Source organism: Typopeltis vanoorti, chromosome 9 (assembly GCF_054136105.1).
Source record: "Typopeltis vanoorti isolate ZY-2024b chromosome 9, IOZ_Tvanoo_1.0, whole genome shotgun sequence".
NCBI lineage: Eukaryota > Metazoa > Arthropoda > Arachnida > Uropygi > Thelyphonidae > Typopeltis > Typopeltis vanoorti.
The window spans coordinates 74000000-74016493 of record NC_143557.1 but is presented as its reverse complement, the minus strand read 5'-3'; the positions used below and the strand labels follow the sequence as shown (position 1 = coordinate 74016493).

Sequence of the window (16494 nt, the reverse complement as noted above, 5' to 3'; positions counted from 1 at the left end):
TTCCTGCCTTAGAAGTCATCGTTGAATCGTTTAAGAGGACGTCCTGGTTTTCTTTTTCCTAATGGCTTGTACTTTGAGGCTTCTTTTGGTAATCTTTCTGTTTTCATTCTTTGAATGTGTTCCATCCATTTATGTTTATATTTTTTAATTTTTTCTATTACTGGTTCTTGGTTTAATTCTTTCATAATATCTTCGTTTCTTTTGTGATCAAATAAGGTATACTTTGCACTTTTGACCTACCTTGGAAAATTTGATCTACCCTTAACAGAATCCACACCAATCATGTGCAGACCACCTTTACAAATGGGGCATGATTGCCTCACCCAGTTGCGACTGTATTATCCCACCAGACAAATATCACAGTAGAATGTTCCCAATGTGCAAAAAATTGAAACCTGTCTAACTTCATCCATGCTACACCAAGTGCAGTTGATTGGATAATCAACCTAGACATACAATTGTAGTCTATTCTTGAGTGTCTTATGACTTGTATATCATGTTTAAGTATTTTGTATATTTTACACTTTAATGTTTATATACCGGGTGATTATAAAATAACGTCAAGTGTTCAGAGCCCTCTAGAGAGAAATGTATTGGACGAAACACACTAATATTCGGTAGACGTATACAGTGGAACATGGGGATTCGATTTAACTAAAAAATAAGTTCCAAAAGTCACCAACAGGGGATTGGCGCTGCCAAATTAATTTTAGTAGGTGTGACTAATGAATGACTAAATGGCAAATGAAAGATAGCACACATCAATTTCATGACATTTATTGTTAATTACAAATGAAGTTCAATATGACCACCATTTTGATGTTCCAGGAACTGCATACAGTGCACGACATTTTCCACAGTGGCTCGCAACATATCGGAATTGATTTGTCTCACGTGTAACATTATTTGGCCTTTCAAAGTTGGAATATCGGGTACATGCCCTTGATACACAATGATTTTAAGAAATCCCCACAGCCAAAAAGTCACAAGAATTGAGATCAGGTGATCTCGGTGGCCATGGCGTGGGAAACGTACGACTAATGATTCTTCTGTCAGAGAAATGTTGTCGCAAAACACGCTGTACCTGAGGTCCGATGTGGGGTAGTGCACCATCCTGCATGAAGATGGTCGAATTGAGACATACTCTTTGCTGCAGTTGTGGAACCACAAAGTTCTGTAGCATATTGGCATACCCGTTAGCATTGACGGAACAGGTCACCGGTCCATTTTGGCGATTTTCCTCGTAAAAGCATGGACCGATGATAAAATATGCCGTAAATCCGCACCACACTGTGACTTTGGGTGAGTGGATAGCCATCTGCAGACACACGTGCAGATTAGTTGCAGCCCAAATGCGATAGTTGCGTGTGTTAATATCACCATTCAAATAAAAGTGCGCTTTGTCACTCCATAAAATCTGCCACGGCCATGCATCATCCACTTCCATGCGCACTAAGAATCTCAAAGATAAGTCGTTTCGTGTGGTCACATCACCAGGACACAATTCTTGAACACGACTGATTTTATACGAGTAAAACTTCAACATCTGATGTTGGATTTTCCACACCGTTGTGTATGCAATATCCGTTTGCTTGGATATTGCTCGTGCACTGCTGGTACCCTGCACATTCGTCATCTCCTGTTCCACAATAGCAGTTGCAACTTGTTCAACTTGTTGGTGATTGATTAGTTTGCATCCCCTGCCTACCTGCACTGCTAGAGTTCCAGTAGATTGAAATCACCGAATCAGTTTTCATAAGTTTGTTACATCAATCGGTCCTTTTCGTAAATTTTTCATACGCCGAAAATCAAGAAGACAAGCACTGGCATTATTGTTCCGCTGATAATAGTTTGACTAACAAAGCATGCTCACGTAATGTAAGAGGCATCGAAAAATAGTTCGTCTACGAATGATAAGAATTTATGTCATCACAAAATGCTTCTCATTTCTTAAATCATATGACTCGTTACCTACTGCTCTCTCTCTCATCTTCATTATTTCTTTTGCTAACTTTAGCATTCATGTTGTCCATAAGAATAACTGTGTCATTTTGGTACTTATTCTATACGTTTTTATAACTTATCATAAAAATTGTCCTTTTTTTCAAGATTTTTTTCATTTGTTGGTGCATAAACTGTTATTATGTTAATTATACGCTCGCTTATGGGCTTCCAATTTATCAAGTTTTTACTTGTCTCTGCAATAAATATAAGTGTTCCATGACTCATCTGATCCTGAATACAATTGATATCCATTGACACTTCTCCCTCTTTCAAAGCCTGTCCATCTCAACTCGTGTATCTCTAAAATATCTATTTTGTACTTTCCTATTTCCTTTATAACTTCTCATGTCTTTTCAATTTGAAACATAGTTCTAACATTCCATGTTGCAATTATCATTTTCTATTTGGGTGAAAGTGGTGACCTTGTCTGTTTCTAAGGTTCCTGTAGGCTTTGCCCTTGAAACTTCATCTATGCATCATCCTCTTGCCAACTTAAATAGTAGTCATCAGGAATCCTGCAGGCCGACACACCTGACACCTGTTATGCTGCCTTTTTTTTTTTTTTTTTTTGGGCTCTCAGTTTCCGTAATCAGGGAATTATTATGGGGAAGGGTGATTAGCCCTTTTCCCCCACTCCTTTATTATCTGAGCTTGGGACTGGCATGGAGAAAATTCCCCCCCCCCCCCCCAAGGCGGAGTTGTTATTATTACTGTATCAATCCACATAGATCTCAGTCTTTTGGATCTTTTCCTGCCATCCTGAAAAAAAAAAAAAAAACTTTTGCTAACTTTTCCTCTCATTTTCTGTTTAAGTAACCATAACATCTGAGATCAGTTCCGTTAACAAATTCTTGAATGCTAACAGTGTCAAGCTCTCTTCTGATATCTTTGTTTTTTAATATGATAGTGCTATTAATGCCACTTGCTCAACTCTAATCTTTCTCAGAACTATCATATCTGTGGTCTCCAGTTATTAAAAAAAAGTTTTTTTTTTTTCTTTTTTTCCTTAATATATGGATCTGAGAGTGGGTTCACTCTCAGATCCATATATTAAGATTGGTTTGAACTTGTATACTGCTGGTTTAATTTTTGGCTAATTCTTTTCTTTCATATAAATTTATTCATTTGATTTCCTACCACACTGGTTTTGCTAATTCTGTCATCTATTTCCATATTTAACTTCATTAAAAATTGTCTTTGTGGATTCATAGTCTCTGCACTACCACACTCTCAAGTAATGCATTCCACTCAATGCAAAAAACTTGCTCCTCACTCTCTTGCTCATGCCCTCCTCATATAGGTTTCAGGGTTATCTCTTTTTGTTCTACTCTTCTCTCTCTTTCTCTCTCTGCTTTCTGAAAAAAATCTCATTAACTGGTAACAATACCTTACCAATCATATCTCTCCACCCCCCTTCTATTCACAAGGCTCTGCAATTTGAATTCTCTCACTCTGTCTTCATATTTAATTGCATGATATATAGTTGTGCTCTATAGATAAGAGCAAGTCCATACAGATTTGAAATCCAGACGTGTTAGAGGACATAATAATAAATAGATACAGATGTCACTTACATAAATATATTATTTATTTTTGTAGAAAATGGCTATGAAGCCACCGAATATTCTACAAAAATAATATATTTATGTAAGTGACATCTGTATTTATTTATTATTATAATTACAAGTCCATATGTCATAGTTATTAATCTAGTAACTTTTAAAAACTTAATTGTATGTTTGTTGCTGTTTTAATTTGTGAGTTGTGTATTTTTTTGCATGTTTTTATGCTTACTTAATATCTTCCACTTTCCTATATCCCTTCTTGAAAAGGTGGTTGGATTTCCCTACTAATTATAGAAAAATACTGTAAAAAATTTTCTGTAGGTATAATGTTGGAATCCTTATTTTTATAATCATTTTATATATTTAATAAAAGGAAATGTTTGTATGCACAATAGTTTGTTGACTGCGAGGATTGATATCAAACCTTCAGTTATTTATGGCACTCCCACTTCCGTGGTGTCATTTTACAACATGGCTCTCACTATAGCATGTATTGTTAAAGTCAACTTATTGTCCTATGCATATTTTAATTTGCCTCTGCAGAGGACATTTGTAATTTTAATTATTCCTTTTAAATGTATATTATCTTTCTATTTTTATTTTTGCTTGCTTTACAAAGTACTTGTAAAAGTTTACATGAAACATTTATTCTTTAATCAAAGAAGATTAATTACCTTATATTTTGCTAATGTTTTAACTGCTAATTCATAGCAAGACTAACACTTACAGATACCATTAGAAAGCAGTGAAGAATTGTTCAGCCATATTGTGCAACTTAATGGCTCTAGCTTGAAAATGTCTAGATTTGTAGAGGAAGCTATCTCAGTAGAGGTATAATGAACGTTGCTTCTTTATATATAGTAGAATGAATGCTGCTTCTTTATCCAGTAAAGCATTCACCATCACCATTTATGCACAAAGAATTAAGAAATCCAAATGCTGTTTGATTATATTGCTTCTTTAGAATTTTGAGTTAGATCAAAAGTTTTTGGATTCTTTTGATAGATCTTTCAAATTTACTTTCTTATGCATAAGTTAACAGTCTCATTTTTTTTTTAAAGATTTTTGATCCATCTTTGAAGAAGAAGAAGAAGAAGAAGAAAACACCTTTTGATATCAGTGCTCTGGAAGATGGTAGTGCTCATATTGAGGTATCAGAGTCTCAAGTAGATCATGAAGCTGACCATATTAGAGAAGAAAATGAAATAAATGAAGAAAAAGAGGGCAAGGAAAAGGATGAAGGTATAATTCATAAATCTGTGTACAAATATTTTGCTAGCTTTTTAATTAAAAATTAATTTTTAATGTCATTAAAAAATTCTACAAACCAGCGAATGTTATATAGTTACTTACAGTAGTAATTAAACAATTTCATATACAATAAAACCCCATTTTTACGTTCCCGCAATTTACCTTTTCCTGCCATTTACGTCATTTTCTGCTGGTCCCATCTTAAGGCCTGTTCTTATGATATATTGTTTTCTCGCCATTAACAACGTGATGTGGACGTTATTTCTCGGGTGGCAATACTGATTTTTTGAACGATTTCTGCAGAAATCTGCATTTCTGTTCCCAGATGGCATTGCTTTTGGCTGTAGTTTCATTTCTGCCATCATTGTGACCTGCAGCAGTAATGTAGTGATGAATGATACCGTGATTTTTCAATCACAGTACGAATTGATATTGCAGAATTTCTGCTACGTAATTTAGTGTGTGAAAGTTGCTTTCAAGTTGCGGTGGTAGATTATCCATGTTAGTAACATGGAGAAAAAAGACAGAAAATGTATTTCGGTAGAAGAAAAGATGGCAATTCTGCGATGTGTAGATTGGCATGCTGGAACACGTGCATTTAGCAAAAGATCTTGGACTCTCTGTGTCCACTTTGAACACAATAGTAAAAAAAGGTCAAGCACTGAACTCATTGCAAAGCAATCTGGCGCTATGTCAAAAAAAAAAAAAAAAACGAAAAGCAAAAACAATCGACAATTAAAGATTTTTTTAAATAGATAAATGTAAGTAATTATGAATTCATTTATTTTCAGTTATTAAATTTTGTAATCGAGTATGTAGACTCGCATACCAGCAGTAAGTTATCTTTTAGCCTTTTTTTAAAATGTTTTTTTACATTTCCTGCTATTTATACTTTTTTCCATCAGTCCCCTGAAAAGTGTAAAAAAGGGGTTTTACTGTATATAATATTTTGGTAAACTTAAATTTTAAGTCATGGAAGTTTTAAAAAATTTCTAATCTGTCAGCAGAAATATATATTCGAACTAGAAGGAGGTATCTTTCATTTCATAATAATTACTAAAACTTTAGTTTACTAAATCATTTTTCAGGCTGGCTTTTTGCATCATACCTAACAGTTTTTGTATCAAACACACATGTAGAAAATTGCAGAACCTGTATTATTTTTCAGTGTGCCATTTGGTAAGAGAAAGGTGTGTTTCATGAACAGCTTGAAGTTAGTCTTTAAGGAAGATAGATAATGGAGGCTGTTCCAAGGAACAGAGGTAGATGGAATGAAAGAGGAGGAAGAGAAGTTGGTTGAGTGGATTTGAAGCTGCAGTAAATGGATGTTGGCCAGTATCTGCTTGGGTTCTTAAAAATCTTGGAAGAAATTAGAAGAATAATGGCAGCTAGTTCAGTAAAACCTAAATAGAACATTCATGAAGTCGCTTTATATATATAGTATTTGGTATTCTGAAAAAAAAAAAAAAGTTAGGAAATGCATTAAGTTATAAATCTTTGGCAGCTTGATATCCAGATTTTCCAGAATACAGATCTTACTGATATGAATATTAAGTTAATATTTGGTCACTGTATATACTGATCTCACAACTAGGTGTTCTTTCTTTCTTTCTAAAAATGTATAAAAATTGTGAAGTATGTGTGATAACTGTTTAAGCTTTTAATAAACAGGTTGGTTGTTGCATTAAGCTTGTTTGAAAAGACATACAAATTAATATCAAAAATTTGCAATTAAAATTCATTTATGCATTTCATATTAAACACATTGAGTATATTAATTATTACAGTTTAAGAAATCGCTGACTTATATTTGTGGGTGTAATCATCATCACTATCAATTTCCTGATGTCCTATCCTCAAGGGGTGTTCAGGGCTACTCTGAGAAAACTACATGATTAAGTGTAATCTATTGCTAATCTCCTATCAGCAAATTTTCTCCAAATTAGTCTATTACTTGTCAGCGCTACAATAATGTTGCATCTAACATTTTGGTCTTCTAAGGCAGTTTTAACTGAATCAATCCACCTATAGATTGTGGTCTTTTTCCTGCCATCTTGGCATCCAACAACTGTTTTGCGAATCTTGCCTCTCCCATTCTGTTTAAGTGTTATATTCAGGCAATAACAATTAACAAAAATAAGTAGCAATAGCATTCAACACCAAACATTAAAATAAACTTCAAGATAAAGTGGCATTAAACCTGATATTAGAATTGGAGATATTAAACTTAGCTCTTTGCTTTATGCAAATGATGTTATATGTTGCATTCGCCCAGCGCAAGTCTCTGGGATTCTCCAACTAAACTGAATAACAGCTATAAAATTTTGGCATGAAAATCAGCAATAAAAAGATCAGAGCTATGAAAATAGGCAGAAACAGAAAACTTCAGTTGAATTCTCGATAGAGAACCTATAGAAGCAAAATATCTATACTATTTAGCAGTTTTTAGTGAAGGTGGCAAATTAAACTTGGAAATAGACAACAGAATAAGCAAAGCTGAATGGTGAGGAGCCAGCTAAACAAATTTATATGGAATAAGAGAGAAATTAGCCCAAACATTAATTAGCAGTATGCAAAACAGTGTCCAAACCAGTTTTAAGTTATGGATCTGAGAGTTTGATTAGAAATAAGGCACTTGATCAAAGATTAGAGACCACACACATGAGAATTCTGAGAAAAATTAGGGACCAGAACAGATGGCATCAGTGGCAGAGTGATATTAAAAATTAAGATATTAAGAAGGAACTTGACATTGTTAGCATTCAAGAATGTGTGAGTAGGACTAATCTAAGGGGACTTATTAGCCGACTTTTTACTGTTCACCTTGGTTCAATGGCAATAACAGCGGGGAGCTTCATGACATTATACTGTCATGTGTATTTCTAGTTTATGCCAGAACCAGAGTATGGTTTACTTGTTTAAGTTCCAAATTGTCAGCCCATCCTTGCTTATTTCATACCCAGTGGATACCTACTAACAGAATAAGCTTGCAACAGTCTGCCAGTAAGTTCTCTGCATTTCCTTCAAGTGATGTGAAGGTCTCCTCCTAGTTATCTAGCTTTTACCCTCAAGCAACCTGTGGATATAATCAGAAAGGAAAATCAAATCTATCTTTGGAATAATGATGTTTATTGAAATAAACTTATTTAATTTGCTTATAAATTCTTTCTACATTAAAAAAAAAAAAAAATAGGGGATTTACAATTTCTTATAACACTGCTATTGATTTCACTTCTGGAACATCATTTAAAAAGGACTGGGAAAATAGTGATTAACCAACAATTACAATCTGATCCTGAATTACAGAAAATGTTTTTGGACACTTTTCGTCCAAAATGTACAAAGCTGTTTAATAGAACATGTCCCGTTATAGAAAGGTACATATATTTATCAAGTTATTTAAAAAAGATATATGAATTGAAAAATTCACTTAAGAAATTTTATGAATTGTAATTGCATGTTTCCTTTGAAAATGTGTAGTTAAAGTGATGTGTAGAATTTACACATCATTTTAAAACTTTCAAGATGCCTGTGATACATAACCCTTGAGGTAGTGCTCAAGGGTTATGTACCTATGTCAGTTTTCTAAGCCATTGAAAGTAAATCTTGTAGAAACCTACAAAATACTTATGGATGATTTTAATTATTTAATCTGGAACATTTCAAGTCATCAAACAAAAATAACTTGGCCTTTTGGGGGAATTTGGAGAACCGACCAGTACTTCTGACCTGATGTCCAATCCTCACCTTCTTGTGGTGCACCCTGTTGGGTATCTGGTTACTGAACAAACAAAGATGGGCTGGCAATTTGGATTTAGCAACCAAATTGTATTCTTATTTGCTTATGGTACAACACGATGGAATTGCATGCCAACTGGGACATTGCCTGGTTAAACAAGGCACCTGTTGTTTTCATCAGTGAACGGCAAAAAAGTCAGCTACTGGAACAAACCCCAACTCAACATCTGCAGAGATCAAGATTGTCATCATCAGCATAAGAAGCATCAATGGAAAAGAAATGGAATTAGCAGAAGAATTGGTTAAGTACCAGATCAACATAATAGATGTTACTGAAACAAATCAGGTGAGGTTTTCTAAACAAATACAAGATGTTATATTCATGAAATAACAATCAGGGGAAAAGAAGTAGCTATAATATTAAACATTAAATTTGAGGATAATCTTGAATGGTAGGCAGCATCAAGTAGTGTGATATGGACTAATGGGGAACTGGATGAAATTTATTGTGCTTATGGTCCCACAGAAAGTTTTACTAAGGAAGAAGTGGATGAATTTTTCAAGGCATTACGGAAGGCAGCTGACACAACAATAAAGGAAAAGTTGGTCCTTGTTGGAAATATAAACAGCAGAGTAGGAAATGATTACCAGACATATAACAATGTTTTGAGAAAATTTGGAGAAAAGAGCAAAGCTGTTGAGAAGGATAAAACTGAATTTCATATTGCAATGAAGGGTTTGTAAGAAACGAATCAGATGTGAACTGTAGACCACACAAACATTATTCAAGAAAACCTTGAAAGAGAACAAGAAACAACCCTTGGAGATTTAGTGGCAAACATGAAAGAAAACTTTCATTCAGCCAGAGAGGCAGGTGGTGAAGTAATCTGCAAGGATAGAAAAATGAGAACTGTATGGTGGACTCAGGAAGTTCAAGAGGCACTCAAGGAAATGAAGAAAGTGTCGAAAGTTCTTGGAAATTAAGTCAGCTTGCGCGCTTAGGGAATACAGAGAAAAATGTAAGAAAGCAGAACATTGTGTAAAATTAGCTAAACAAAAGTCATGGGAATACTGTGGTAAGAACATAGAAAATAAATATCAGGAAGGTAGTAAAATATTCTGGAGGCTATTGGGAAAAAAAAAAAAAACAGTACAGAAATGGAGGAAAAAGTAATGTAAAAGGAATTAGAGATGATAAAGGGAATCTGAAAACTGAGAATAAAGATATTCTTGATGTATGGTATAATTACCTTGAAAGATTGCTAAATGAAACAAGCAGTGACAGTATGGGTGGTAGAAAACACTCAACAAAAATGCCATCTGGAATATCTATATCCATACTTGAAGTAGAAAAAAAGCTACCACAAACCTGAAATGTGGAAAGGCAGGTGGAGTAAATGATATTTGACCAGAAATGATAAAATATGGAATTATAAAAAGTTTTACAGTGGCTACACTGTATAATTCCAGAAGGCCTTGTCAGAGGATTGAATTCCAGATAATTGGAGTAGTGCTCATGGTACCCATCTATAAAAAAAAAAAAAGATTAACGCTGAATGTTAGAATTAGAGGAATTTCTCTGCTGACGTTCCTTGTAAGATTTATGCAAGTATTCTTAAGAAACAGCTAAGTATAAAGATCTTGATGTATGGAGTAATTACTTTGAAAGATTGCTAAGAAAAATTGTGAAGGAGAAACTTGGAGAAGAAAAAGCTGGGTACAGCCAAATAGAGATTGTCAGGATCAAATTTTCACTTTAAGACAATTAATAGAGAAATCATGGGAATATAACAAGGATTTGTATTTAATTAAGTTTTGTAGATCTGGAAAAGGTATCTTTGGGTGGTGGGGGGGAATTTTCATGATTATAGCCAAATGTGGACATAAATTTATTGTCATCATATTAATTATATTACACAAAAAATGTGTTATTGGGGTGATTAAGGGTCAAAGCTGTATAACTGAGAGGAGACCTCCACACATAGCCTTTAAAGGAATGCAGAGAACCGACCAGGGCTTGTGACCTAATGTCCAATCCTCACCTTCTCATGGTGCACCCTGTTAGGTATCTACTTGGATACAGAACAAAACGAGGATGGGCTGGCAATTTGGGATTTAGCCAACCATGTATTCTTATTGGCTTAAACCAAAATATAAAATGATGGTACAACATGGCAGGATTTCATGCTGGATAGGGGCACCGCCCGGTTAACAAGGCCCATGTTGTTTCTGCTAGGGAACCAGGATGAACAGGAAGGTGGTACGGCAAAAAGTCAGCTACTGGAAAAAATCCTAAAATATAACCCAACTCAACATCACCAGATTGGTGATGTTGAGTTGGGGTATGTAATAAACTGTTGGCTTCCAAGCCACATTGGGATTAAGGGAAACAAGGCTGCTGATACTGCAGCCAGGTCGACTTGTTTCTCAGGCTTCCACCACCTACCTGTCTTGTACACCGATTACAGGCAGATTGTAAGATAGACTTTTTATTTCAGTGGCAGTTAGCATGGAATAGAGAGACCAATAATAAGCTCTGTTGATTGAAGCCTGAAATTAAATTGTAGCAGTATAGTCTATGCAAGGACCATAAAGAGGAAGTTGTTCTTGCTTGGCTCTGCATATCATAGTCATTTATAACATGTGGAGTACTGAACCCTATATATATATATATACACACACTGTTTTTTTTCTATACATACATACCTATGATAAAGTTTAATTTATAAATTAGGCACAGTAAGAGATTAACAACAGTAACTAATAATAAAATAGAATAATTATAACAACGTACTGTAAAAGTTATCTGAATGTGAATGGAATCTTAGCAATCTCGGCATACATTTTTTAATTATTATTTATTTTTTATTTTATTAAGTTGAGAACTTTCACCTTTTTCACTTAAAAGGAAGTACTTCAGCTTCTCTTTGACATATCCGAATTGCCAGTCAACTTCACTATTTTGGTGCTTTGGAGCCATTAAATAAAATAAGGGTTACTTAAACATAAGCATTGTGATACCACGACAGTCAGTCTGATAACCAAGAACTACTCAGAACGGCGTGCAATTTAAAACTTATGAATTGTCTCTTACTAAAAGAAAGAGCCATATAGCTTCATTTCAGCTATGTAAAATTACATAGGCAAAGTGGATATTAGATCCAACATTATTTCAAAGCCGAATGTTTATAGAAACTACGAAAGTTTCGTAAGTTGACCTGAGAACTTAAGAGAATACAATCCTCACCATCCCCAAGTTTCCTTAGATACTTAAGTAGTGCAGCTAAGGCAGCTCCTAAATTGTTTATTTCTGGAATTTTCCGTTTAATATTTACAGATCAGGGTTAACCGTGGATAGCAAACCCACAGATAAGGGGTGGGGACTACGGTATATGCTTTATATAACCTAGTTATAAAAAGATGTGATTCATTTGTTTTTATATACAGAATTTTTAGACCTGTGTATATGTTGCTTTTTTATTGCATCGTGTATTTTCACAGCATGATCATAGCTGTCTTTGCATCATTTAACCAGATAAAAACAAAAGCTACCCCCAGAAGTATCAGCAGTCATTGTATTAGCTCTGTAGATACTAGTGCTGCACTAGGGAGATATCTTCATTAAAGTTCTGTTCTATTTTTGATTCTATACTGAATCTAAGTTTAAATCTGTAAGTCTTATTATGACAACTTTCACATTTTTGCTTCAAACCTTGTGTTGCGAATGATCTTCATATTTTAAATGGCTTTATCTCTAATTAATGAACAGCAAAGCTGGCCTTTTAAATGCAGTTTTTTCTTTTCTTTTCCTTTTTTTTTTTTGTATTTAATTTAAAATGCTTATCTCCTATCATTGCCCTGAAGTTTCTTTTCTTCCTCCACGATTATGCACCTTATTTTTATATTAATCTCACACACAAGATATCACAAAACCCATAACAGAACAGTGCTACATGTAAGCAAGGGCTTAAAGAAAAAGAAGGAATCTGTTAATAAGTTTCTTGACAAGGTGGGGATAATACTCATTGAGAAAAAATTTTGAAAACAAAGAACAGAAGTAGATGGAAGATGAGAAGTTGGTTTCATATGTTTAGAGTTGAACAACAATTGATGCTGACCTGTAGTTGCTTGTATTCTTACATGATTAGAGGAAATTGGAAGAAATGGCAGTGGCCAGTTTGGTGGAGCAATACCAATGAAAGTGCCTATAAAAGGCATAATGTAGAAGTATAATGCTTATGAGAAAGACACTGGAAGAAATTTCTGAAAGATGGGTCACCTGTTAGGCAGATTAAACTCAAGATTATACAATCCAGAATTCTTGGGGTGGACTCCAAATGTGAGAATAGTAAGTAATCTAAGGTCAGATTTGGGATTTATAAAATGTTTCAAATTAAGCAGGAGAGAAGTAGCGTTTGAACTAAAAATAATAGCTTTTTGAGATTGAGGAGGCTATAAATATGATATGTTTATTCCAGGATAAGCTAGATATAAACATCCACCCAAGAAAAGAAAATAGTTCTTGAATGGAAATTGAAACCAGTGGCGCACTCAGAATTTAATTGGAGATGGACCGAGTTGAGTAGATGATTTGAGAATGCACACTACGCATTGCATACGACCTATGACTGAGCATCTGCAGTGATCGCCAATACATAATACCCGTGATCTCTGGCCTGCTCGGGCAAACAAAGTATCACCCGAACACTACTTCGTTCACCTTGTGTTCATAACTGCCGTGATTCCCGAGAGCCAGAGGTATTCCCACCTTATGTGACCGCTAATTCATAAGTAGTATAGAAATAGAAGACACGACACAATATAAATTTAAAAAAAAAAAAAAAGAATTTTAATTAGGAAAAGATTTTTGGAAAATTTTCTAGTCTTTTTTCCTCTTTCTTTTGGGGGAAGCCAGGGCCCTCTCCTTAGGTGTGCCAGTGATTGAAACATTAACAAAAGTAAGAGAAAGTGAAGTGGGATCTTTCTTCTGAGCAATAAGACAGGACTGTGTTTTGATACCATTGAAATTCTCTAGATTATTACTTCACTTAAGAATAAGAGAGGAAGCTGGCAGTACAATCACAAAAATGAGGCAGAAAGAAGAAAGACCTTGATGACAAATATGATCAGATGTCTTGGAAATATCAAGAGAAACCAGAAGAGTTTCTCTAAATCTTTCCATGGTCTGTGCCTGAAGATGTAAAGTTAGCTAGTTGTAGAATGAGAATGGCAGCATCTATATTGGTAATCACTAATTAACTTGTGCATCTCCATTGGTTGGAAAAGATTTGTTGATTGCCTTCTCCATCACTTTCAAGAACATTCAGCTGAGGATAATGGATCTTAGTTTGATAGCACTCATCCCATAAGGAGCTGACTTATCACCCTCCCTTTTAAGGAAGATAAATCAGCCTTATCACTCCTAAAATTGAGAGAAGGCTGACCTATCTTCATTTAAGGGATGGCCCAGGTAGCCAGCATCCATGTAGTCTGATAATCACCAGAGTGCATGACAGATTATACAGGTGACACAGGATGAATGTTAATTCTGGAGCACAAGTTTTTAGTACAACAAGAGGGATACCATCTGAACTAGAAGACTTATTATTATCAAGAAGACTAATGAGGATTTTTCTGATGTCTTTCTAGGAAAAGATCAAAGCAAGCATATGGTGAGCAATTCATGTTATTTATATGTAGTGATTTGCCTTAGTTATCTAATTTTCGAGAAACTTTAGCTTGGGTGGTGTTATCCTGGTACCAGATGAGTGATGGAAACAAGGAAGAGCTAAAGTTATGTCCAACAATTTTAGCAAGAGGACCACAAAGCCTCAACTGCCATTTCAGCAGGAAAGCTCAGTGCATTTGGTCTTTATATTTAGACTTCATGCTTTTTTGTTTGTTTTTTAAATACTGTTATTGCATACTATAGTGTAAGTGAGAAGCTGGAGTTTTTAATCATGTTGAAGTTTCTAAAATAGAAAACTAAATAGACACTGGAATGCAAATAAATAATTTACTAGCTAAAATTAATTATTTACAAGCCAGCGTTTTGCCAACTCACGCTAGCATTATCGGAGGCAAATTAACACTACGCATTTAATTAAGATGTAAACTGAAATGACCTAGTTAACAGGGTCAGTCACATAAATTAAATTTCCATAGCAATAGCTGTGGAAATTTAAACATGGAAATGTCTTTTTTGGAGTTTTTAACTTAAGCCATTGAGTGTATCTGTATTATTAGCTTGTACTGCTTTGGCATATTTGCTGGAAAACCAGGGTTTGGATTTGTGTGGAGTTGAGAATAGAGGCCCTCATTTGAGCAAGAATAATTTCAGTTATTCAATCAGAGCAGAAAGAGTAATCAGATCATGAAAAAGAGGTATAGAAATCCTGAAAGCCATCCCAATTGGCACCATTGTCATATCATAAGATATGAGGCTGAGATTGGTTGTGAGAAGGATGAGCCGTAGAAAGCAAAATGTGGACAACTCATTTGCCAAATGGCAAGCTAACATCATTAGCAGTATACATGTATTCGGATGAGCTGATTAACATAAGGTTCACTGTTAGGAGAATGATTCATATTATCTCATTCTGGTAGCTTGGTGGACAATTTCTGTTGGATAATTACTGACGATAGATAATTCTGCTTCTCTTCTAGCTTGTCTGTTAAATCAGAGAAGGGAGAAACCTGTGTGAATTATTAAAATCTTCAAGGGAGATTATTTCATTGTTTGGGTAATTTGACTATATATGTGTGATCAAATTTCAGGTAATTAAAAAAAAAGGTGGAGGGGGGGTTGGTATGGTCATCAGGAGTAGAATGGTGGAGGCAGCAAATGAATGCAACAAAATGAGGGAATCTTTAGCCAAAGTATATCATATAAAGGGATTTCATATCATATATAGGTCTGATTGCATGGAATATCAGCTCTGACAAAAAATACATGTTCAGTCCTTATGGAAGGCAGAATACTTGCTTGATGTAATGTGGAAAGCTTAGATGAGCTATAGTTGTAGAGCAGTGCCTCCCAAACTTATGGATGTCAAGACCCCCCCCCCCCCTTGGAAAAATTAAAATATTTCACGACCCCCATCGGAAAAAAAATCGTAATACAGACATATATTATTATAATATTTATTGTATTTATATTCGATACAAAACATACACAGCGAGTATTGCAAAAATCAAATGCAAACATTACACTTCTAGCATCTTACATACACAATTGACATGGCACTCTTAGTCTTAAAACATTTTAAATTTGTTTTCATTATTTAAATTAAGGGGATATTTAATCCCACATTATTTCAAAGCCGAATAAGAAAACTCTAAGAAGAAATCAAAGAGTTTCATGCCAAATATAACCAACTATAAAAGTTCGAGTCGAAGCTTACGCTTCGACTCATCGAATCTGGTATTGTACCTGGGTGGTACAATACTGGGCAACTCGTTGCAAAGGTAGATAAAGCTAGGATCGCTATTCTTAGTATTTGCCCTAATGTAAAACTCATCCCCTAGGAGATGTATGTTGTTTTACAATAAGGGAGATAGGTCACTACCCAGACTCTTTGATTTCTATCTAAGAGTTTTCTTATTCGGCTTTGAAATAATGTGGGATTAAATATTCCCTTAATTTAAATAATTTTGATATCACCGAGTCAAGCCTTTTGGCTCTTTATTTCATTAATTTGTTTTCATTATTTCACGGCCCCCTCAACAAAACTGACGGGCCCCCAAGGGGGCCGAGACCCGCAGTTTGGTAAGCGCTGTTGTAGAGGATGCCAATCGAGATTCAGTGATGAATAACAGATTGGGTTTAATTAAGCCTGTAATTGATGATGCAAATTATTGATATTAATACTGAGACCCCAGTATGACTTTTTTTTTTTTTTTTTTACTTGGAATTTTGTTGAATTTTTTGGGTACA

At 34.8% G+C, this 16494-nt stretch overlaps 1 protein-coding gene across 1 annotated transcript in view; it reads left to right on the top strand.

The window, feature by feature from the left end:
* Positions 1–16494, top strand: part of eIF2beta (eukaryotic translation initiation factor 2 subunit beta) — a 164654-nt gene that overhangs the window by 30844 nt on the left and 117316 nt on the right. Inside the window, exon 2 of the mRNA XM_090397454.1 lies at positions 4631–4811. Coding sequence (XP_090253580.1) covers positions 4631–4811 — 181 coding nt within the window. The remainder of the gene's footprint in view (positions 1–4630; positions 4812–16494) is intronic.